At 54.8% G+C, this 21,324-nt stretch overlaps 7 protein-coding genes across 9 annotated transcripts; 2 read left to right on the forward strand and 5 right to left on the reverse strand.

Annotated features, from left to right (window-relative positions):
- Positions 1-40: 40 nt before the first annotated feature.
- CAOG_00655 (stromal membrane-associated GTPase-activating protein 2) lies at positions 41-6,648 on the reverse strand. The gene is made up of 7 exons (XM_004365469.2): positions 3,899-6,648; positions 1,477-3,716; positions 1,207-1,387; positions 904-1,019; positions 680-802; positions 358-549; positions 41-272 (listed from the first exon to the last, which is right to left on the reverse strand). Exons 1-7 carry the CDS (start codon positions 6,615-6,617, stop codon positions 267-269), a joined length of 5,577 nt encoding a protein of 1,858 aa, XP_004365526.2. The 5' UTR covers positions 6,618-6,648; the 3' UTR covers positions 41-266.
- A 1,443-nt stretch (positions 6,649-8,091) lies between these two features.
- CAOG_00656 (BAF53b) lies at positions 8,092-10,740 on the reverse strand. The gene is made up of 8 exons (XM_004365470.2): positions 10,701-10,740; positions 9,970-10,254; positions 9,648-9,846; positions 9,384-9,478; positions 9,079-9,275; positions 8,946-9,007; positions 8,753-8,873; positions 8,092-8,638 (listed from the first exon to the last, which is right to left on the reverse strand). Exons 1-8 carry the CDS (start codon positions 10,723-10,725, stop codon positions 8,207-8,209), a joined length of 1,416 nt encoding a protein of 471 aa, XP_004365527.2. The 5' UTR covers positions 10,726-10,740; the 3' UTR covers positions 8,092-8,206.
- A 52-nt stretch (positions 10,741-10,792) lies between these two features.
- On the reverse strand, positions 10,793-13,640 carry CAOG_00657 (RNA binding domain-containing protein 39). The gene is made up of 4 exons (XM_004365471.2): positions 13,593-13,640; positions 11,784-13,300; positions 11,556-11,658; positions 10,793-11,487 (listed from the first exon to the last, which is right to left on the reverse strand). The coding sequence occupies exons 1-4, from the start codon at positions 13,596-13,598 to the stop codon at positions 11,311-11,313; spliced, it is 1,803 nt and encodes a 600-aa protein (XP_004365528.1). The 5' UTR covers positions 13,599-13,640; the 3' UTR covers positions 10,793-11,310.
- A 140-nt stretch (positions 13,641-13,780) lies between these two features.
- CAOG_00658 (hypothetical protein) lies at positions 13,781-14,893 on the forward strand. Its single transcript, XM_004365472.2, has 3 exons — positions 13,781-13,831; positions 14,181-14,539; positions 14,689-14,893. Exons 1-3 carry the CDS (start codon positions 13,829-13,831, stop codon positions 14,840-14,842), a joined length of 516 nt encoding a protein of 171 aa, XP_004365529.2. The 5' UTR covers positions 13,781-13,828; the 3' UTR covers positions 14,843-14,893.
- A 16-nt stretch (positions 14,894-14,909) lies between these two features.
- On the reverse strand, positions 14,910-17,872 carry CAOG_00659 (hypothetical protein). Of its 3 annotated transcripts, none has more exons than XM_011271646.1 (6): positions 17,674-17,872; positions 16,967-17,434; positions 16,353-16,858; positions 15,713-16,196; positions 15,183-15,260; positions 14,910-15,091 (listed from the first exon to the last, which is right to left on the reverse strand). In XM_011271646.1, the coding sequence occupies exons 1-6, from the start codon at positions 17,851-17,853 to the stop codon at positions 14,996-14,998; spliced, it is 1,812 nt and encodes a 603-aa protein (XP_011269948.1). In that variant the 5' UTR covers positions 17,854-17,872; the 3' UTR covers positions 14,910-14,995. The 3 variants fall into 3 exon arrangements, with proteins under 3 accessions (XP_011269948.1, XP_004365530.1, XP_011269947.1); XM_004365473.2 differs by having other exon boundaries at positions 14,973-15,091; positions 16,353-16,861; XM_011271645.1 differs by having other exon boundaries at positions 14,973-15,091; positions 15,183-16,196; positions 16,353-16,861.
- Positions 17,873-17,981: 109 nt separating this feature from the next.
- CAOG_00660 (hypothetical protein) lies at positions 17,982-19,430 on the reverse strand. Its single transcript, XM_004365474.2, has one exon. It carries the CDS (start codon positions 19,341-19,343, stop codon positions 18,087-18,089), a length of 1,257 nt encoding a protein of 418 aa, XP_004365531.1. The 5' UTR covers positions 19,344-19,430; the 3' UTR covers positions 17,982-18,086.
- Positions 19,431-20,066: 636 nt separating this feature from the next.
- On the forward strand, positions 20,067-21,208 carry CAOG_00661 (ribosomal protein S16). The gene is made up of 2 exons (XM_004365475.2): positions 20,067-20,331; positions 20,815-21,208. Exons 1-2 carry the CDS (start codon positions 20,098-20,100, stop codon positions 20,995-20,997), a joined length of 417 nt encoding a protein of 138 aa, XP_004365532.2. The 5' UTR covers positions 20,067-20,097; the 3' UTR covers positions 20,998-21,208.
- Positions 21,209-21,324: the final 116 nt, after the last annotated feature.

Consider the following 21,324-nt stretch of genomic DNA (forward strand, 5'->3'; position numbering starts at 1 on the left):
AAAGAATGAGCTGCCTGCCTGGCTTGCGATGCAGCAATAACAATGAAGGGGTTTGTGTATTGAAAATTCGGAAGGAAGCCAAAAACAAACAAACAAAAAAAAAAGTGGGAACACGCTCTGGCTCGGAGCAATAAGAACGACAATGGACAATAAACAAAAGTGTGAGAAAAAAACAACAAAAACAACCAAACAAAAGAGAAACAGAGAGACAAAGAAGAGAGAGAGAGAGAGAGAGAAGAGAGATTCACAAAAGATACAGCAAGTGCTTAATTCTGTTGAATGGCCAAACAGACAAGAGCAGTTTCGTGGTGAGCACAGGCAGATCACGCAGAGAAACACAGGCGGCAAAAGACATACCGACAACAAGGTAATGGCGGCAACCCATTGATCAAGCTCGTCTGAGGACTCGGCAGCAAGATACCGGACGGCATCTTCGCCGTCTTCCAAAACTCGGACGCAGAACGAGAATCTGGTAGGCGACCGCTTGTGTTCTCTAAGATAGTAGACAAGAAGACCCCTGAGCGCGAACTGACCAAGCTCGCCTCCCATCTGCCACAGGTCGGTGACGTGCCAGTCGAACAAAAAACACAAATAACAAGCGTGAGAATTGAGAACACGACGGGTTTTGTTTCGTTTTGCCAGATGCTCGATAAACCGAGAACCAAAACGCTTTGCGTACCTTTTGCTCCTTGTAGTACGCAACGGAGGACGGTGTTGTAGAAAACCAACGTCGTTTCCAGGTCTTCACCGAGCCACCTTCCTTGTGCAGCCAGCCCTTCATCTTGAAGCCCGGCGTCGCGCGCTACCGTTGCCGCAAACGGTGAAACATGGGGGAGATGAGTGAGACATGGCAGGGTCCGAAACCAATAGCGCCCCAAATTTACCACCGCGTCGATCTCGTACCTGTTTGGTCAGGAGTGTGCGGATGGGAGACCGTTTCAGCACAAACTTGTTAACTTGATTGAGCTCCCATCGAGATGTGGCTTTGAGCACATTTTCGGCGTCCGCAAGCGGGCGTTCTGTCACGTCAAGAAACAAAACGGTACAGTAAGAAATAACGTGCCGCGACTGGACGCTCCAACATTGGCAAAGAAAAACAAACAAACAAACAAACAAACAAACAAACAAACAAACAAACAAACAAACAAACAAACAAACAAACAAACAAACAAACAAACAAACAAATAAAAATAAAATAAACCATACCCATTTCGCCATCACGCAGGCTTTCAAACAACATGATGTCGGCACTCTGAGGAATGGCAGCAGCCTGCACAACGGCCAACTGGAGCTCGGCAGCAGTCATGGTCGGTGTGACAGGAATGGTCACGGGCTTGTCAAGCGACTCGATGTAAATCTCCATAGGGAAAGAGCCTCCGTTACCCTCCTACCAAAACCAAAGAAAAAGAACTCAAGTGAATGCAAAAACCCCCCAGCTCACACCACCTTATCCCCCCCCCGCCTATTCTCGCGTACCATTTGAGGGGTGTTGGTCTTCCGGGCGGCTGCTTCCATCTTTTTCAGAGCTTCTTGCATCTTTGCCATCTTATCTGGATCCCCACCGGCACTTTCAGCGACGGGGAATGGCGTTGAATCGCGAGATGCAGGCTGGGCAGGGGGAGGACGCGTGCTCGCGAAGGGCGAGGTGACGATCGACGCCAAGCTTCCACGGAGGCCCTCGCTGTGCCCTTTGCCTGGATGGCTCTTTTCAAGAGAGGGGGCCGCCGCTGAGTGGCCGGGGAGCGTCGGAGAAGTGGGGACGATCGGCGGCGAGTTGGTCTCGGTCTCCCACGGATCAACATAGCCGGTGGGCCCGCCCAGCTCAGCCTCGAAAATCCAGTCGTGGTACGTGATGAACAGTTCGATGGCACGGTACTGCTCCGACATGTCGGTCAAGAACCCGTCGCTTTGAGACGAGACAGTGAGCAGCGTCGGACCAAACACGATGGCGAGATTTTGGAAGGTCATCTTGTTGACATGCCCCAGGTTGGCAACCTTGGAGAGGTGCGTCATCAATCGCTTCAACACGTTGTAGTTCTCGTGGGGCAGCGCCTCAACAATGCCTTGAAGCTGGCGCAGCCGTTCCTCGTGGTCGTTGACACGACACGCATCCATGAGCTGGCGGTACAATGCCGTCGTCAAGAGCGGATCCGGCATGGAGCGGAAGAAGAGCTTGAGCAATCCCGCAACGTCGTGCACCTCGGCGTGCTGCTCGTCAAAATCAACCAGCGACTCTTCCTGGTTGACGGCAATGCGCATTTGTTGGATGGCCGCGTTGTTTCCGCTGATGCGGTAAATTCCTTCAACGTCCAAGCCGTGCTGGTCGACGTACTTGATGGCGCGATCAAGGAAGCCCGGGAGCTTGGTCGTGTCCTTGCGCATGAGCAGCGAAAGCGGCACACCAAACACTTGCGTGTTTCGAATGTCAGAAATCCAGGCATCGCGATCGCTGTCGTTCTCGGCTTTGAGGTAGAAGGTTCGTGTGCCGGTCGTCAGGTGGAAGGTGTGTGCTTCGCTCTGCTTGTTTGCGCCTTCACCGACGGCAATGTTTGTCACCTTCTTCATGTCGATCAGACCGAGGAGCTCACGGTCCTGCTGCGACTTGAAATAGTAGATTTCGCGTCCCTTCAGGACGAGCCAGCGCTTCTTCCACGACGTGTACGTGCCACCGCGCTTGCAGAGCCAGCCCTGGCGTGCTGGGTTGTCAAAGATTTGGTCGATGCGTCGCTTGAAGCCCTGCGCGGTCGGGTTGGCCTGGATGATCACGCGGATGGCAGCCATCCACTCGTCCATCTCGTGCTCCGAGTCGGCGCAGAACATAAAGTCGCGGTCACTGGCGGTGCTGAGCTCAAAGCAGAAGCGGTACTTGTGGTCCTTGACAGACTCTTCGTCTGCAGGGGCGACGCCCATCACATCTTGCAGATACACAATGCCAGCGGGCTCTCGGTCAGACTCGGTCTTGAAATAACGAATGGTCCCGTGCTCCATCACAATCCAGCGCTTGCGCCATCCCTTGTTGCTGCCGCCTTGCTTGTACAAAAAGCCAAGCTTGCGCACGGCAGGCGCAGCGGCTCCTCCGCTTGCCGCACCTGCAGCAGCAACTGGCGAATTCAGCATTGGCTTGGATTTGACGAGCGCCTTGTTGAGACGCTTGACAATCTCCTTCCGACCCTCCATTTCGGCGTAGTGCATGGGCGGGTAGCCGTCCGAGTCGGTGAGCGTGGGGTTGGCATTGTTCTGCAGCAGAATCTCAACGACACAGGCGTAGCCCGCGGCAGCGGCAGCGTGCAACGGTGTTTTGCAGGACTGTCCGGCATGCACGTAGTTGACTTTGGCGCCCAGCGCAATAAATTCCAACGTGCGAGCAAGATCATCCGTAGACGCCGCAATGTAGAGCTGCTGGCCAAGCGTGTTCGAGTCCGTCTCGCGCTCCTGTCGAATAAATTGCTTGCGCTCGTACTTGGCTCGAATGAACTCTTCACGCGGCGCTCGAGGCGTGTCGGGAGTCGGCTTTCGCACTGTCGGGGGCAGGTCGACCTCCCAGATGGCGTTGGCTGTTGCATTACCAGACTCCTGCATGACGGCAATCATTTCCGACGACCAGTCGTCCAACGTGACTGAACGAACCTTGGAGATGTGAACTCCCAAGCTGCGGTGAATTCCAGAGCACTCGATGCAGACAACGATTCCCAGATTGATGCTGGCCCAGTCGGGATCTGCAGTGATGAAGCGGACAAGAATAGTTGAAAAAAAAGTGAGCAAAACAAAAGCACAAAGTGGGCAAGGGGGGGGGGAATCACGATGTTGGCGAATTAATTCTCTTTGACTGCAAATCCGCAACTCTGCAAAATCCACACTTTAAAAAGCCCTCCCCCCAACAATACCACAAGCGACTTACTCGCAGTCCCGCAATCAGCACAATGCTTGTTGCTCTCGTTGAGCCAAACTGCATCCAGTGCAGCTTGACCGGTGACGGACTTTTGACCTTCTTTCATCGAGCTGGTGCGACGAGTCTTGTCGCTTTGGTTTGAGTTGAGCGAGAAGAGAATGGAGTTTTGAATGGCGGTAATCCACTCGGTCATGTCGTCGTAGCTTTCGGCCTGGAAAAAGTACGTGCGATTCAGCGTGACCAACTGGAAGCGGTTGCGCTTCTGGTCGTCAATCTTTGCAGTTACAGTCATCGTGTTGATGCTACCGAGTGGGACTGCAAGCTCGTAGTCCTCGTAGTTGTTGTAGTAGCAGAGCTGGCCTTCCTTGATGGCAATGTACCGCTTCTTCCAGTCTTTCGCCATGCTATTGCCTTGCTTCTTGAGCCAGCCTTCCTTATCAGGGTTGGCCATGTTCCCACCAACCGTCTCGGAAACGTCCTTGTTGCTTTGCTCGGCTTCGGTGATGGTGGTTTGCAGCGCCTTGAGCCACGCATCCACATCATCGGGATTGTCGGCGGCAAACAAGAAGGTGCGCTGCTTGGTCACAATCTCAAAGCAATGTTTAAACTTGGAGTCGACCACCTTGGACGTGCGAACCTCCATCATGTAACGGCTCGAGACCACGCCGACAGGCTCTCGGTCCACGTCGGACTTGTAGTAGAGCAAGTTGCCGTTCTCGAGCACACAGTAGCGGCGCTTCCAGCCCTTGTTGTTGTTGACGCCGCCCTGCTTGGAGAGATAGCCCTCAATGTTGGCCGTGTACGAAGGCACCGGGGCGCGCTTGATCGGGGGCCTGACCGGCCGAATGGGGGAGGTCGGACTGGTCGCGCCGGCAGCGGCAGCGGCGGGCGATTGGGACACCGCAATGGTGGTGGGGCGTGGTGGGGCGGGCCGAGGTGGACGTACACCCGTTGCCGTTGGCGAGGTGGGATCGCTCTGCTCAGCAGCTGCTGCTGTGGGCAACGAGGGCTTCTCGGGCTTCTCGGGCTTATCTGGCTTGTCGGGACGTTCCGGTTTCTCGGGCTTTTCGGGTTTTGCGGGCCTGGGTGGCAGTGCATTGCCGTCGGGACTCGGGCGCGCTGGCTTGGGCGCGAGCTCGGGACCGGCAACCGTGGTTACAGGTCTGGCTCCAGGGAAAATGGCGACGGAGCCAACTGGAGGCTTGAATTTGGTGGCTCGCGGAGGTGCAACCGGGTCGGCTTCCGCATCGGACGGTGCTGGCTGCTGTGCTTGCTGTGCCTGCATCGCTGGCGCGACAGCGGGCCTCGGGACGAGCGGCTGGATCTTTGGCAACGTGGGCTTTGCCGCGACCTGAGGGGCTTCGTCTTCGCTATCGCTGTCGCTGTAGCTGGGTGCGTTCTGTGCGGCTGCTGCAGGTCGTTCAGCCGCAACGGGCACGGCCTCTGGCGGCGACACACGCTTGGCTGGCACAGGCATGACGGAAACGCCAAATTTAGGTTTGGGCTTGATGGCACCAGGTCCAGAGGCGGTTTCAGCAGGAGTTGCGGGAGCTGCAGGAGTCGCAGGAGTCGCAGGAGTCGCAGGAGTCGCAGGAGTTGCTGCAGCAGTAGCTGGCGGGGCTGGTCGTTTTGGAAGAGGCGTGGGCACAGGGGCAGCGCTCGCCGTTTCCGGGCCGGGTGACGCCGGTTGAGGCGGACGCTTGATAGGCGGCGGGGCTCCAGCAGGCACAACTTCAGCGTCAGACGCAGCCGATGAAGAAGACGCCGCCGCCGCAGCAGCCGCCGCAGCGGAGGCTGCAGCTGCGGCCTCTGCCGGTGAAAGCGCTGGTCGTGGCGCTCCAGTAGCCACGGCAAATGCCGCCGCTGCTGCGTTGGCCGGCGACATTGCGGGTTTGGTGGGCTTGGGGACAATGCTGGGCTTGGCGGCCAGAGGCTTTGGTTTGAGTGCCACGACAACGCCCTCGGCTTCTGCTGCCGGCTCGGCTGCGGCTGCTGCTTGAGCAGGCTTTGGCGGTCGGGCGAGTTGCGAAGGAGCATCGTCAGCAGCATTTGCAGCAGCAGCAATTGGCTTTGGCGGGCGGACTGGCGCTTGCGGCTCGGCATCAGCCGGTGGAGGAGGCGAGGAGGTGGCAGCAGTCGCGGTCGCTTTGGGCGGACGGGGAGGGGCGACGGGCTCGGCCACTGCGGCAGGCGACTTTGGCTCAGCAGGCTTGGGCGGACGCGCCGGAGCGTCAGGCTCGGAGGCAGCGGATGTGTTTTCGGCGACCGAGTCGCGTTTCGGCATGAGTTGGTCCAAGTCGAGCATTGCCTGCTGAATAATCATAAAGGTGCTATCTCGACTGTTGTCTGCGATGCTGGCAGCGGGAGCGGCAAAAGGAACAGCAGCAGCAGCAGCGGCAGCAGTCGGTGCAGCAGTCGGTGCAGCAGCAGAGTTGGCGTCTCCCGGCAACAGATCAAGGCTGGCAATAGAGCCGCGAGAGGTGGACTGTGCGTTGGCAATGAGCTTTTGCAACGCGTCGGGCTGCAAGAGCTTGGGGGCGTCCGCCAGCAAGCGCTTGCGATGCCCCGGCAGCGTAATGTTCATCGTGTCGAGATCTTCCGCCGTGAGCGTTCCACAGACATCGAGATCGTCGTACCCGTTGTCCAAGAAGGCCGACAGGTACGAGACCAACTTGAGCGAGGTGAGCCAGAGCCGGACGGCATCTGCGCCAGACTCGACGTCGTCCATGGCAAACAAAAAAGGGGGTCACAGATCCTTGCTGCAAGAACAAAAACCGTCACCGGTCACCCAATGAAAACAACACACAAAAATCAAAGTGAGTAAGCGCAAAGCAAAGTTTGGAGGTGGTGAGGTTTGTTGCGTTCTGCTGAATGTGTGACTGGAAGGAGGACACAACAACAACTGGGTCGAGAGGCGAATTAGCAAAAGAGACGGGATTCAGAAAGGGATCGGAACAGGTGTCTGCACAGCCGCAGCGCCCCATGAGCCAGTATCACAAGACAGACAGGCCACAAAAGAAGCAAGTGCAGCAAAAGAAAAAGCACAGTGCTCGCTGTGGTTGAAGGGGGGGGGCGTCTTTTTGGCCAGCAATGATGGCGACTGCTGTGGATGCGGATGGAAATCTGACCAAAAAAAAAAAAAAAAAAAAAAAAAGCTACTTCAAAATGCAAGGCGAGCGACCCACTCGCAGATGACACGGAACAGAGCACTGGTCAATGGGGCCACACGGGGCACAACTAGCAGAGAGCCACAAAAAGCCAATCTGCAGTTCGATCCACAGGCCCTCGGGCAAACTCCTGGACGAGCGGACTGCGCACTCGTTGGAAGTTGAGGTCGTCTCTCAGTCACACACACCACAACGGCAACCACAGACTAGCCTGCTCGTCTCGCCGAGGTCCCTTCGCACCAGACCAGGGCGACGTCAATACACCACTGACAGAGCTGCGTAGTGTGCTGACCCACTCCAACCCAACAGAGTCGCCTCTGGCTCCTGGATCACTGTCATGAAATAATAATAATAAAAATAAATAAAATAAAACAAAAAAAATAATAAAAGGAAATTTTGAACCAAAAAAAAAAAAAAAAAAAAAAGCTCCCCGTCTCGACGAGCGGTTCGATTTGGGGCGGATGCACAGGCAGATCACCGCCGCGTCATGGTGAAAGCAAGGCAAAGCCAGGCCAGTTGTCGAGAATGGGGCTGAGCGGGCGCGGGGGCGGGGGCGGGGGAAAGGCATGATGCAACCCCGCGACACGCCGAGCGTGCTACACAACGAAAGTCGCCCCAGAATTTTGTCGCCTCGCATCCAACAGATTTGCTTGCGCGTGCGCACACAGCAGCAGAAGCGCAGGCGCAGATTCACTGCAGAGCAAGTAACTCAAGCCCCAAAAGAGAGCTCGAGGACCAAGGTTGGTCAGTCCCGGAGCGCATTCTGAACCAAGCTAAAAGAAAAAAAGCAAACGAAAAAAAAAAAAAAAAGAAAAAGCAGAATTTTGCACAAAGCAAATCTCTTTACACAAACTCGAATGATCGTCCTTCCAAGCTTGGGTGCAAGCAACAAAACTCTCCGAGAATTTAGCAAGTGAGATTGTATTGCACAGCCGGGGGAGGAGGGATGGAGGGAGGAGAGTGAGAGAGGACTCTGCGATCGCTGCTGGGTTTTGTGGGATTTCGTCTGAGCAAAAAAACGAAAGTCCCATTCGGGTCAATGCGAGCGAGGTAAGTTGCTGATGGAATTGCAAACAAGTACTGACACAAAAAACGACACGTGCACAAAATAAACTCATTCGAAGAAACGAGGACAACCAACGAATAACTGTTACACGCATTTCTTCTCAATGTATGCCTTGCCCGATTCTTCGTACTCTTGCTTTGACATCCACATTTGTTGAAAGGAGCCGAGGGAGGCCAGAATGGAGCCGCCAATCCAGCTGCTGAACATGCGTTCGACACTGAGCCCAGAGGCCACTGTTTTGAGCTTGGAGATGGCGGGCAAAGCCATGCGCAGCTCCGCGTCCAGCCGCTCGGGCAGGCCTCGGACAAGACTACCGCCACCGACAACAATAACGGACGATCCAATGCTTGGTCGGACATCCACGTCACACGAGTTGATTGCGGCAGTTGCCAGGCGATGCAGACCGATGGGCTTGGGAGCCGCCAGCCCTCCTGCTGGATCTTTCGTCCCGTCCGAGGTGGCGTCCATCGCGGATGCGGACGACGCGCGTGAAGAAACACTAACAGCTGGCGCGGTCTGCAGAACACAAGAGTTTGGTGTGAATGTGCAGGGGGTCCCTCACCTTTCAGCAAAACGTTGACAAAAAAAAAAAAACCAAGGAAAAAAAAAGCAACTGTGCACACAGCCTACCGCATCTGCATGCGTCTCAGGATCAAACAGGGTCTCAGCCAGACGATAACGATCAGCTCCTAGCGAAATGTTCAAGCCGTCGGGGAACTCGAACGACGCTGCGGGCAAATTGGCAACAGAACTAGAGACATGGAAAGTTAGTTGACGACAGGATAGACGCACAAATCAAGTCAAGCCAAAGAAGGACTCTTACTCGCGATCGAAAGTGCGGCCAGAGCAAAATAGCACACTGTGCACAAAATCTTGAAGCACAAGCTGTTGAACGAGCATTTTGAGACAGCTCAGCAACGGGCATGAAACATCGCGATTGGAGTTAGCAGCCGTACCTGCTTGGAATAGCGATGGAAGGAGTCTGAGATTGGCTCGGCAAATGTTCGTGGTGTCCACTTGGGAGCAGCGTTCAGCGCGACCGCTTGCTTCGAGGCAACCATGTATGAAGGGCGTATGACGATCTGGTTCTTTTCCAAGTATTGCGCACACTGGCTCAAGAGAAAATCGCCACCAACACTGCTGGTCATGATGGCTGTTCAATTGCGCAAGGCGGGGGAGGAGATGATCAACACCATGTGAGCTACAGCCAAGCCATTCAGTTCACAAACTCCAACCAGCCGAGCCAACCAGAGTAAATTACATTTGGGCATCACAAACCCGTCCACGACAGGTACAGCGCTAGAGAGTGAGGCTCCAATATCCAACACAAGCCCAGTGGGTCGTCCATTGGCAAAGCTGCAATAGCCAGAGGAATGGTATGAGCACCAACGCATGATATGAGCACCCAAACAAAAGCAAACACAATCCCGCGCCCTGCCCCCCCCGCGCCACAAACGCCTGCCTGATTGATACATCACGTTCCTCACTTCCTACACCAGGTCACTCAAACCCCATCCTCGCTTACGCAGATGCCACAGCACTCCGGGCCAGGTAGAACGCCGGCACGTTATACTTTTCGAAAAACAGCTCCGTCATGTGCTCACGGCTTTCGCGGGGATTCCAAGACGGCTCAATCATGAGGAGGGGATGTTGGGCAGCATCCACACGCAACCCAGTCGCAAAGCCGTAATCTGCCAGGAGCTCAAAGCGCTCCCAATCTTCGACTGCAACGCAAAAACGAAATGAGCAACAAACGATTCAAAATCCTTTCGTTCCTTCCCAGCAAAAAGTTTTGCAGCAAGATCGGCGCTATACAACACGGCCGAGCTTTGTGATGTTCGACGTACCAAGACCGTTCTGCATGACTCCGGCCAGATCAACGTTGGAGCGCACAACTGCGAGCGTTGTCGTACCAACGTAGCTTTTGCGGCTGCGCCGTGCGGCGCCACCCGCCGTGCCTGACGGCAGATCACGATCGGAGGTATCCATGGGTACAGAGTCCTGGCTCGCGGCATGATGGCTTGGGGCCAGTCCGACCACCGACGGGAAGACGGATTTCGGGGTGTCTTCTCCAGCAAAGCCAAAGCGCGTTGTGGCCGAGCCAATGTCAAGCACCAGCGCGCCGACCTCATCTGCAATGAATGGCAAGTCGAGCAAACGGAGGTTGGGTGGCGGGAGAAGAGGGAGGGTGAGCAGTTGAACAAGGTGAGCAGAGATTGGGATGGAGCTGAAAGGGATGGGTTTGAGATCCGGACTGCTCACTGACTCGAGCCCCTCGCTCGTCGGTCTGCACACGCAACGCATGCCCGTTCTGCCGAGTTTGGGAACGCGTGCGAGGCGGGCGGAAGTTGGGGCCCACAGCAGGCCAGAGCTCATCATCAATGCGAGATCTACAACTTTTTTTTTTGGCGCCATTTCAATGCGCGCGCCTCCGCTCATTCTGCCTGAATGGCCTGCGCCACTCTACTCCTCGGCGATGCTTGCAACGGCATCACAAAAGCAAATCAACGCTTCGGTTTCGAATTATCGACGGTTCTTGACAAAGCAGCACCCCAAACGCATTGAATCTGTGACAAACCTCCTCCGAACATTGCGCCACTCATGGTTGTAAATCAACGAATGGACTGGACTGCATCGCTGTTGGGATTGGAAATATCGCCGACACGTTCATGTAGATCTACAGATGTATATTTCGAGTTCGAGATGGCCTTTCATCGCCAAGGACGTGACGAGCAACGTTATTCCTGTCCGGTATTCCCCCGTGCAATCGTTCACTGTGCTCACGTTGAGACTCAAGGACGAGGTATGAAAGGTGATTGCGAATGCATGTGTAGAGCGTCCAGACAGCGATGGAGGAGTTGGCTTGATTCTGCGCAGAATTCAGAGTGCACCGTTTTTGATAAAAGAAGAAAAAAAAAATCGTCGTCAACTTCCACACATTTGCAACAACGCGCAATACTTTCTTCACTCGGGATCTAGTGTGTCGACCATGGGTGGCCTGGCAGAGTCAACACCAAGAAATCCAGCTAAGGTAACAACTTTTATAAGGTCAACGCAAAGAAAAGAAGAAAAACAAACAGAGGATCGAGGTGAGCAAACAAACACCGGAAGAGCGAATAGCCAAGAACGACCGAAATAACAGCACAACAGAAAGGCCTGAAAGACAAGAAAAATAAACCACCAAGGCACTAGCTCGATGGCTGCAGTGCTACTGTGGCATCGCGGCTTTCTGGGAATCGTGCGTGGTACATTGGCTCTGGAACGTAATCGGCAGTGATGAGCTTGCCCGCAAACCATCGGCCGTGCATGGTGCGTTGGACGGCAATACATGCTTCCACGGAGGAGAACTTGATAAACACAAAACCCTACCAACAACACCCAAGTCAGAAAACAGGCCAATGCGTTCATACGTTAACACAAGGTAAGTGCTTACAGGAGAGTTTGCATCCACGAAAATATGAGTGACAGAGCCATGCTTGACGCATTCGTCCAACACGGTGTCGCGAATGTCGAGTTGCCACTCGGGATCCCGTTCTCTGCAAATCCGAGCAAAAACACACACACACACACAAAAAAAAAAAAATAAAAAAAAATGAGCACACAGAAAAAGCGAGCCGAGAGCCATCTCATAGCAACAGCAACGCCATCAGAAGACACTTACTGCGCAGGATCAAACATGTTCTTGAGGAGCAAAAACTGCGTTTCAATGGCCACATTCGAGAGGTCGGCTGTGGGATTGGCATCCATCGGCGGCAGACCCATCGGAGGCAGACCCATCGGAGGCAGACCCATCGGAGGCAGACCCATCGGAGGCATGCCCATCGGAGGCAGACCCATCGGAGGCATGCCCATTGGCGGGCCAGCGTTTGGCGCATTCAGGAAACGGCCTTCAGGATCTGTGGCAAAGTTGACCTTCAACGGGCGGCCTGCAACTTCCACACCGTTCAATTCCATAGCAAGCTTTGCGGCTCCGGCATCCGCAAACTGGACAAAGGCGTATCCCTTTGACTTGCCATTGTCACGGTTGAGCGTGACGCTAATCACCTCGCCACAAGGCGAGAACAGACTCTTGACATCCGCCTCGGTCAGAGCAAAGTCAAGCGAGCCGACGTAGACGCGTGTCTGCTGCTTGGCGGCCATAGCGATGGCTGCGGTGCCCAAGGGGGCGGCGGGGAGTGGAGCCGAGTGGACTGCAGACGAGTGCAGCGGCATGGTGTGGTAAACGTTCTGGACGGTCATCCCCGAGTTCATCTGGTAGGTGGCAATGTTGTAGGCTGCGCTGTTCGGGTTGAGGGTCACGGGGCGCGCAATCGCCGCCGGCGTGTTGGAAACACCGCCAGCGTTGGCACCCATCATGGCGAGGGCCGCAGCAGCGGGTTTGGTTGCCTGCACGAGCATGGGGATATTGTCAATGCGGCGCGAAGACAGACCCATCGCCTTCGACACGGCGGCAAAGTCCTTAAACTCGACATACGCAACACCACCAGCACGACCGCGCGCACGGTCGGACTGGATGGCGACATCGCGAATCTCGCCACACTCACTAAAGACCTGTTCAATCTCGTGCTTGCGGACATTGGTGGGCAGTTGGTGCACAATGACCGTGTTCTTGAGTCGCTCGTCGCGCTCGGCGGCCATTCGGATTTCCTGTTCTTCACGGGTGAGCGGCACACCAAACTGGTCGACAACGAACTCTGGCGCCTTCGTCTCTGCAGCCGGCGGCGCGGCATCGGCTCCGCCTGCTCCAGGCCGCGACGACAACGAGGATGAGCGGCGAGGGGATGCACTGCGGCTGCGATCGCGCGAGCGGCGCGAGCTGTCGCGGGAGCGGTCTCGATCGCGGTCCCGGCTGTCCCGGTCGTCATCGCGCGAGCTCCTGTGTGATGACGAGTGGCGGCTCGACGACGACGAATATCGGCTCGACGACGAGCGATGGCGGTGGGAATCTGGCGAGCGTGAGCGGGATCGTGAGTGAGAGCGCGAGCGACGACTGCTGCTGCTCGAGCGATAGTCGCGGTCTCGGTCGCGGTCCCGGTCTCGGTCGCGGTCCCGGTCGCGGTCTCGGTCGCGGTCTTGATCTCGTCGCGATGAGGATGACGAGTGGTCGCGTTCGTGTTCGCGCTCGGCGGATGTGGCTGATTCGGGCGGCGGTGGCGCAGCGGCAGCGACAGCAGAGTCCTGTCCAAAGCAAGCAGCAATGAGGATGGATACGCCCGCAAACACAATAACAACAGCAACAGCAACACAATAGCTCGCTCATGGAAAGTCGAGGTGAGTCGAAGCGAGAGAGAGAAGGAGAGAGTGGGAACACGAGATCGCAGCAACGACGACGACGACGGCTCCACTTCAGGTCCGCCCTGCCACCCCACTTTGCAGTCTCAAGCCAAGGACGCCGAGCAAGTAGAACTCGTGATCTCAATGCAAAAACAAAATGCGAGCAGTGACCGCAACGCAATGAACGAAAACGTACACTCATTGAAACAAAAGCAGATGGAAACAAAAAAAAAAAAAAAAAAAAAGTGAATGGAAAAGACTGGGAAAAAAAGAACAGCCAAACAAAGCAAGTCTGAGAAACAGTGAAAATGAGAGAAACAAAAAACAAAGCAGCATTCAACACAAACAGTCCGTTTGTGTGTTGTTTCATGGAAACTCAGAACTCAGTCATTGTTTTTTTGCTTGTAAATACACACCCCATTGACTTTTTGTATGGTAAGCGCGACATTGCCGAAGGGGGAAGAGCAAAAGGGGGCTTCTCTGCGTCCCCCCCCCCTGCATTTGCATCGACACAGTTGCAAGTATAGCAACACCGCGGCGAGAGAGAGAGAGAGAGAGAAGAGGAAGCGGATGAGGCGGCCAGTCGCTTTGGCGTTTTGAGCCAAGACTCGTTCCATGTGCGCTGCTGCCTGTTGTTCGCTTTCCACAATCGCTTTGGCGCCGCTCCCAACTTGCACCACTTTTGTCCTTGCCCTGGAACGAAACAATGACAATGGCACTCACTCTTGTCGAAATTCCTCCCCCCCCCCAAACACATGGGCTTTGTGCCGCTGCTGCTGGACAGACAACAATGGTCCTGATTGGAACTGCCCTGGCTGCTGTGGGCGTCGCTGCTCGCGCTGTGATTCGCGCCTCTCGTCCGATTGCTCAGCAAGCAGCTGCGTCTGCCGCGCTGCCTGGGAATGCGCCGTCGCGAGCAAACACAACGGCAGGGGCCAACGGCGGGTCTGCAGGCGACAAGGCCGCCGCCAACGATGCCGCCAAGAGCGCTGCTGGCGCGACAGCCGGCCCGAACGGCGGTGCACCAACGTCGCAAGGGTTCTTTGGCAACCTGTTCAACAACCTCACACAAAAGCGCTACGACAAGGGCGGATTCGAGCCCGTCATGACTCGGCGAGAGGCTGCTTCCATTTTGAACGTTGGGTACGTTTCATTTGCCATCCCGGTCGCTTTGCCAACAACGCGCAGTGGTCATTTGATTGTCACCAAAAAAAGCACTCACCTTGCTGATGTGTTACTTGCCGTGTGTTGCGTCTTTTCACCCCGCGTTTCTTTTTGTGTGCACCGATTAGCGTTAACGCGCCCAAGGAGAAGATCAAGGAGGCGCACAAACGCGTCATGGCCATCAACCACCCAGATCGCGGTGGTTCGCCGTACATTGCCGCCAAGATCAACGAAGCCAAGGACTTGCTCGAGTCCAAGAAGCAAATGTCGTCCGACCGGTGATTCTTTTGTTTCAAAAACAATGTTATTATCCAGAGTACAATTTTGTCCGTGTCTTTTTGTGAACTGTGCAATGTCTTTGTGCAGCACCAGTTTCCCAGTTCTCGCTCAAGATGCACACAAGAAATAACAATGCTAGTGTATTTGAGCGCGCACTCAATTGGCTTGTTCCACCTCTGCAACCAAACGCAGCCTCTTCTCAACATGCTGCGCCTCGCCGTTATCAGTGCCAGATTCTGGTTCTTGGTCAGACTACAAAGCACCACAACGAAATGAGACCAGGGAAAGGACCATGAGCAGCTATTGATTGGGTCAAGTTGATCTTCTCGCAAGCAAAACCTACCACTTTGCGTTTTTGACGTGGATCAAGTGGGTGAGCGTCAAAGCTAGTATCTGGGCTTGTCGATGGAAGACCATGATTCTAAAAGAGCGCACGAGCCAATTGGAGATACCGATAGTTTCACCAAACAAACAAAACAAAACCAAAACGGTTGAGCTCAAAAACAGTCCAGATCGATTTTGCTTCATTGACATTTGCAGCCAATCAACCAGATGCGCAATGTCGGAGCATGGTTCAAAGAGCGAAAGCTGTCCAAGATCGAACGGGCGACGTCGACGTTCGCTCATGAACGGGCGAGGCAGGAAAGAAAACAAAAAAGAGCAACGTCCAAACTTCTTCCACACAAAAAAACAACGGAACAGTGCGCGCTCCACATCGCTGCATCACCGCGAAATACACGAGAAGCGCGACAATAGTAAAAAGCATCCCTGAATTGTGTTGGTACAATGCCATCTCCAAGTTTTTCTGATACTTTTGACAAACCGAAACAAGAAAAAAAAAAGCCTGTTCGAACACAGAGAAAAAACACTTACCGTGACAGCATCGGCATGGCAGCGAGTGTGGAATACCTGCGCACCGACGCGAACAGCACCAACGAAGCGCCATTCCTCGTCGTCCTGGTTGTACACACGCTCCAGTTTATCCCCGCAAATGCTGCACTCTGTTGCGTCGTCGGGCAGCACGGCAACCGCAGCATCAACGGATTCGCCAGCGCTGGCACCGCCCGTCGCCCCTGACGTCTGACCACCATCTCTGCCAGTCCCATCCGTGAAGAAGGCAGGCTGCCGCTCGTCGTCTTCTTCCGTCTCCTTGTATTGGAGCCAGTCGTCCACCGGGAGGTACCAGCGGCGCGATCGGACGTTCTTGTCGCGCTCGCGTTCTCGCTTATTGGCGCGGAAGTGCCAGTCCATATGCTCGGCCATGGCTGTCCGCCGGTCCGCGGGAAAGCGAAACGCGCATTGTGTGCATAGCAGCGGTCGCCATGAATAAAGGCTTTCAACCACGTCGTTGCGGAAGCTACAGCAAGAGCACAAGGTTGGTCAAGTTAGTTCGGGAGGTAGGAAAACAAAGCAATACAAAACGAAACAAAAACAAACAAACAAACAAACAAACAAACAAACAAACAAACAAACAAACAAACAAAAAAAAAAAACACAACTTCGGGCAACGTACGTTTTTACTGCGTCAGAGTCCAGAGCAACGTGGGGCAGGGCCATCGAGGCGCCGCTGCTGGCATGACCAGAGCTTCCGGTGGGAGGAGGAATGACTTGAGGAGCAGAGAGCGGAGTGGCGGACTGAAGTGCACCGCCGGTCAGGGCGCCGAGAGCCCCGCTCTGCATAAATTGTTGAAGCAAGCTAGACACGTCGAGTTTGCCTTCCGGGGGAGCTGTCTGCAATTGCGACAAAGTTGGCGGCGGTTGTTGCGATTGGGCGTCTGGTGGCAAGGGAGCGTAGTAGGACTGTTGTACGGGCTGGTTGAACTGCGGTTGCATCAGGGACCGCAAGTGCGCCTCAGCTTCGTCCAAATCGGCGAGTTGGCGGCGCAGCTGAGCGTGCTGGTGCACGGCCATCGGATCGCGTAATCCGGCCAGCAGGCTCGCGCGCAATCCGTCCCGCTCAAACTGCGGCCAGCTGGCGAAAATCTGTGCATCATACGATAACGGGCGAGTGGGTGGCGCCTGCTAGAGAACAAAACCCCAACGAATTCAGCGACGAGGCAAGATGAGCAACAAAGCAAAATGCCAAAAAAAAAAAAAACAAAAACAAAGCACTACGATCAAGCTCACCGAAGCGTAGGCAGGGCCAGCATTCGACCACTGTTGTGCACCACCTGCAACCATGCCGCCTGCGTAGAAATTCTGGTGCGCTTGCGGAGGAGGGGCTTCATAGTTTGGCCACACGGAAGAGGTCTGCTGCTGCGGACCAGGAGCGGCTCCACCGTGTGAGGAGGCCATCCTGACATTTGCAGACGCGTCAGGTCGCGGTGCTGCTTGGCGACGCGGATCTGCTGTCTGCGCAAGCCCGACAATGCGATCGCGCAGAAACTGGACGAGCGGCGCAGGGAAGTAGCCCTCCCAGAGATTGAGCACACGGTCGAGTCTCCGGCGGTCTTCACCACCGACAACCGTGTAAGTCTCCACAAATGTTTCGGCTAGGTTGCGCTCAAACAGGCCGGCGTAGGTGGTTCCAATGACCTTGGCTTTGACGATCGAGTCGATGAGGTAGAGGATTGGCAGTTTCCGGTCGGCTGGCACCTGCGCCCGCCCAATCGCACAGCACACACAAAGGTACTTGGTGGTGAGTCATCACGATTTGTCATCATCAACAGCAAACAACAGCAAACAACAGCAACAGACACAGAGGCCGGTCAGAAGAAGGAAAGCGCGCGCAATGCAAGTCTCGAGCGAAGAAGCAAAGTCGAGATCTCGCCCAGTCGAACACTCGCCGCTCTTCCGGTCTGCAGACAACGGCGGAGGAGGTGGAAAACACTGACCTGGCGGAGACGTGCTTCGATGGCAGCAACCACGGCGGGCGCGGCAGACTGCGACTCTGCCGCCAGCTGAGTGAGCATGTCAATGTGGATTTTCGAGTTGACTTTGAGAAAGTCGAGCGAGTCGGAAAACTCTCGAAAGGTGCGCTGGTACTCTGCACTGGCTGGGTTGCTTCCTGCCATGGCTCTCTCAGGAAAAAAAAAAAAAAAAAAAAAAGAAATAACGACTGGTATTTTCAGAAAAGTGCCGAGAGCGAAAACAGTCGAACAGGACAATCGATGGATCTCAAAAAAAAAAAAAAAAAAAAAAAGCTGTATTGCGAGTCCGCTTCTAATATCATTCAACCCGAACCTCAAAACAGCAGCGCAGCAAGCTCGCTTTTCAAACAAGACGGAAACGCAAGACAGAACAGTTTTCACACAAACAACCGAATCAACACGTTGATGACTCGCAAGAATGCTGGGCGAATCCAGGTCGCCGACCAACCGGAACTGTGGATGCTACCCGTCACCTGCACAGATTCCTTGATGACTTTGATACCACGCGCGACCATCACCTTTTCGTATTGCTGCAGAGCTTGGATCAGCGCTAGTGAGTCACCAGCAGCGCCGGCAATGGATTGGGCGAGATCGGCGGCATCTGCAACGGCCGTGTTGGCGCCGAGACCACGATGGGTGGTTGTCGCATGCGCGGCGTCACCGAGAAGAATGACGCGTCCACATGGCGGCGAAAGGAGCGTTCGCACTTGGGCCACTTCTGTCGAGTAGATTTGGCGAGGGCCAAACAAGTTCACCTCAGTGGGCGTGGCTCGGATAATGTCGGCAAGATCGGGCGCAAACCTTGCTTGGGTGCGCGCAACGCAATCCTCCATCAGCGCCTGTCGTGCATGGCTTGACTCTGAGTACTCGTCGGTCACGTCCTCGCCAGAGCCGCTGAACTTGCCCTCCCAGTCGGCGCGCTGGCCAGGGTAGGACAAGACCCACATGAGCTGGGACTGCTGGCCTTCCTTCACGGCAAAGACCGGGAACATCATGACCGTGTGGCCATCAGGGCCAAGCCAACGCACGAGCCCATCGTTCACAAGCGTGCGAATGGCGGGCGAGGCGGATTCGAGCGGGCTGACACCCGCGATCGTCGTGACGCCGAGGTCGTTGTACCGCACTGCAGGGGCGCGCTGCTCGCGAACGGGCGAGTTGGCACCATCTGCACCAACGAGAATGTCGGCGGTGGCCGTGGAGCCATCGCGGAATTGGATGTGCACCGCGCCGTCCTCGAGGGACTCGCTGTACGACACGAACTGCTTGTTCCACTGCACGTCCAGTCCTTGCAAGAGTGCCTGGCGCAAGTCCACACGATTGATAAAGCAGCCTCCAGCCGGGACAGGGAAGTTGACGAGAATGTTGTGGTTTGCATCGACCATGCGAGCAGCGGTATACGTCGACCGGCTGTCCTTCAGCAGCTCCGCCAGCTTTGGCAGATTCTCAAACGTCGGCTGGAGCAATGCCACTGTTTCGCCAGTGAGGCCCAGATAGTAGCCTTGGTCGCGGGCTTCGGCGGTAGCGTCGCGTTCAAACACCTGGACGAGGACGTCCGGGTTGTTGCGGATTCGCAGCAGCTGAGCAAGGACGAGTCCGCCAATGCCTCCTCCGATGATGGCAACACGCAGCGGCATTTTTGACTTTTGGGGGTTGGCTTGTGAAGGTGATTTTTTGGTTTGTGAGATGATCGCTCGACTTGGCGTTGATTGAGGAGGACTGAGCTGCCAAAAGTTGTGCGGTTTTAAATGTCAACAAAAATCGCCAAGACAAACAAAAAAGCAAACAACCAACCAACAAACATACAAAAGAGCTGAAAACCTCGACCGCCAAGACATGATGCATGCACGAGTGTGTCGTTGCAGTTTGTTATTGTGATGGTCATTGGGCGCAACAGAAGGTGTATTTTGTCAAGGGATGCGGGCGGCGGGGGAAAGAGGAGAAGGAACGGGATCGTTGTCTCGTTCTTGATCCTGCTTACGTCCAAGCACAGCAAATGGGCAATTTGTCAAGCTCGTTTTGTAAATGATTCGCAGATCTGCATGATGATTTTGCACACTGCCGCACATTGGACTCAGCACTTTCGCTGAATATCCCTCGAGTTCAGCCAACGAATTGTCTACAATGCGCTTCCGATCCACCAGCAATCACACGAGAACCGTGTTTAATTGCCCATCAAACTATCTGTTGGGAAGCGACAATGGAGCACGCCGTGGGACGAAAGTGCTGAGGCTGCCGACAAAATTCGTGTCGCTGAGATTTTGGGCCAGAGTTTTCCATTCAATTTCAACCACTTCTCCGCAACCTGACCAAACATCAAAATGTCATATCAGCCTGTTCTGTTGTTATGTTTGCCAGTCCATCAAATACACATCCCCACAGAAAGCCGCCATGTTGATGCTTCGGTTGGCGCGGTTTGGCCAAATCCACCACCCAGTATACCGGATTGTCGTTGGAGAGCGCGGCCGCCGACGCGACGGCAAGCACCTCGAGCACGTCGGCACCTACCACCCAGAGCCAGACACTAACGGAGTCCGCCGCGTCACATGGAAGGTCGACCGCATCAAGTACTGGCTGTCTGTCGGTGCCCAGCCGACCGAGCGCGTTGGCAAGCTTCTTGGCCTTGTGCGTCTGTCGTTCCACTTTTGATCGCCCACCTCGGGTTCCCTCCCACTCCCACTCCACGGCCCTCATCCCAATGCAATCATGGCGTCAGAATCTGCCACGCGCCATTCGTTTAGGTGGCGCAGAGTGGAGCGCTGTTGAAAAGCGACAGATCTCAAAAAAAAAAAAAAAAACCAAAGTTTTTTCCATTGGAGCTGCATTGGCCTCGTGGTGACGCGACAGTCTGCCAGCCAGAACGGTCGGACGCTCTACGTCCCTGACGCAACTGGGTTGAAAATGGCCGGCATGTGCTATTCCTGGCCGGAATTGTGCGAGTGGAGGTGGTTTTTGCTTGTCTGCTGGACTTTGGGAGTGTTTTTGGCTGGAATTGTTGAACTTTGTTCCCAAACGTCTTTCGTTGTTGTGAAGATTCCATGGCTGGCACGATGCTCAACTCACTCTTGAATGAACCACTGCCTTTTGACTGTGTTCTTTGTGTGTCAGGCTGGAATTCTGCCGTTGCATCCGCGAACTACATCAGCGCTGCACGCACAAGCCATCACACCTAGCGTCTTTACATATCAGGCACAGATCCGACCGCCGTCGGACAAGAAGGATGAGCCCGCAGCCCCTTCAGAACGACCCGTCAAGCTGCCAGCAGAAATTTCTTCCCCTCTCCTTGACTAAGCCAAAGGAAACAAAAAAACAACAAAAAGCAGGGACAACAATCAACAAGAAAGCAACAAAGATCATGCATGCTCCCACCTTGTTGTCACAAGCACCAACCTTACTGCTGGCAACTGTTTGTACCTTCTTCGTGGATGAATGTGCTTTCTGGAGGATGAGTATCCTGGCTGTGATACAACAAAAGAAAAATAATAAAAAGCTTGCACTGTAATTGCTGTCCTCCAGCAGCTGCTTCCCAAATGGCAGGAGCTCCAATTCAGTTGAGTCGAGTACCATCATGCTTGCAATCCTATTGAAACAGGGTGGTGAAGTGCAGACGGGCTTCAG

This window comes from Capsaspora owczarzaki, assembly GCF_000151315.2.
Source record: "Capsaspora owczarzaki ATCC 30864 unplaced genomic scaffold supercont2.1, whole genome shotgun sequence".
Taxonomy (NCBI): Eukaryota; class Filasterea; order Ministeriida; family Capsasporidae; genus Capsaspora; species Capsaspora owczarzaki.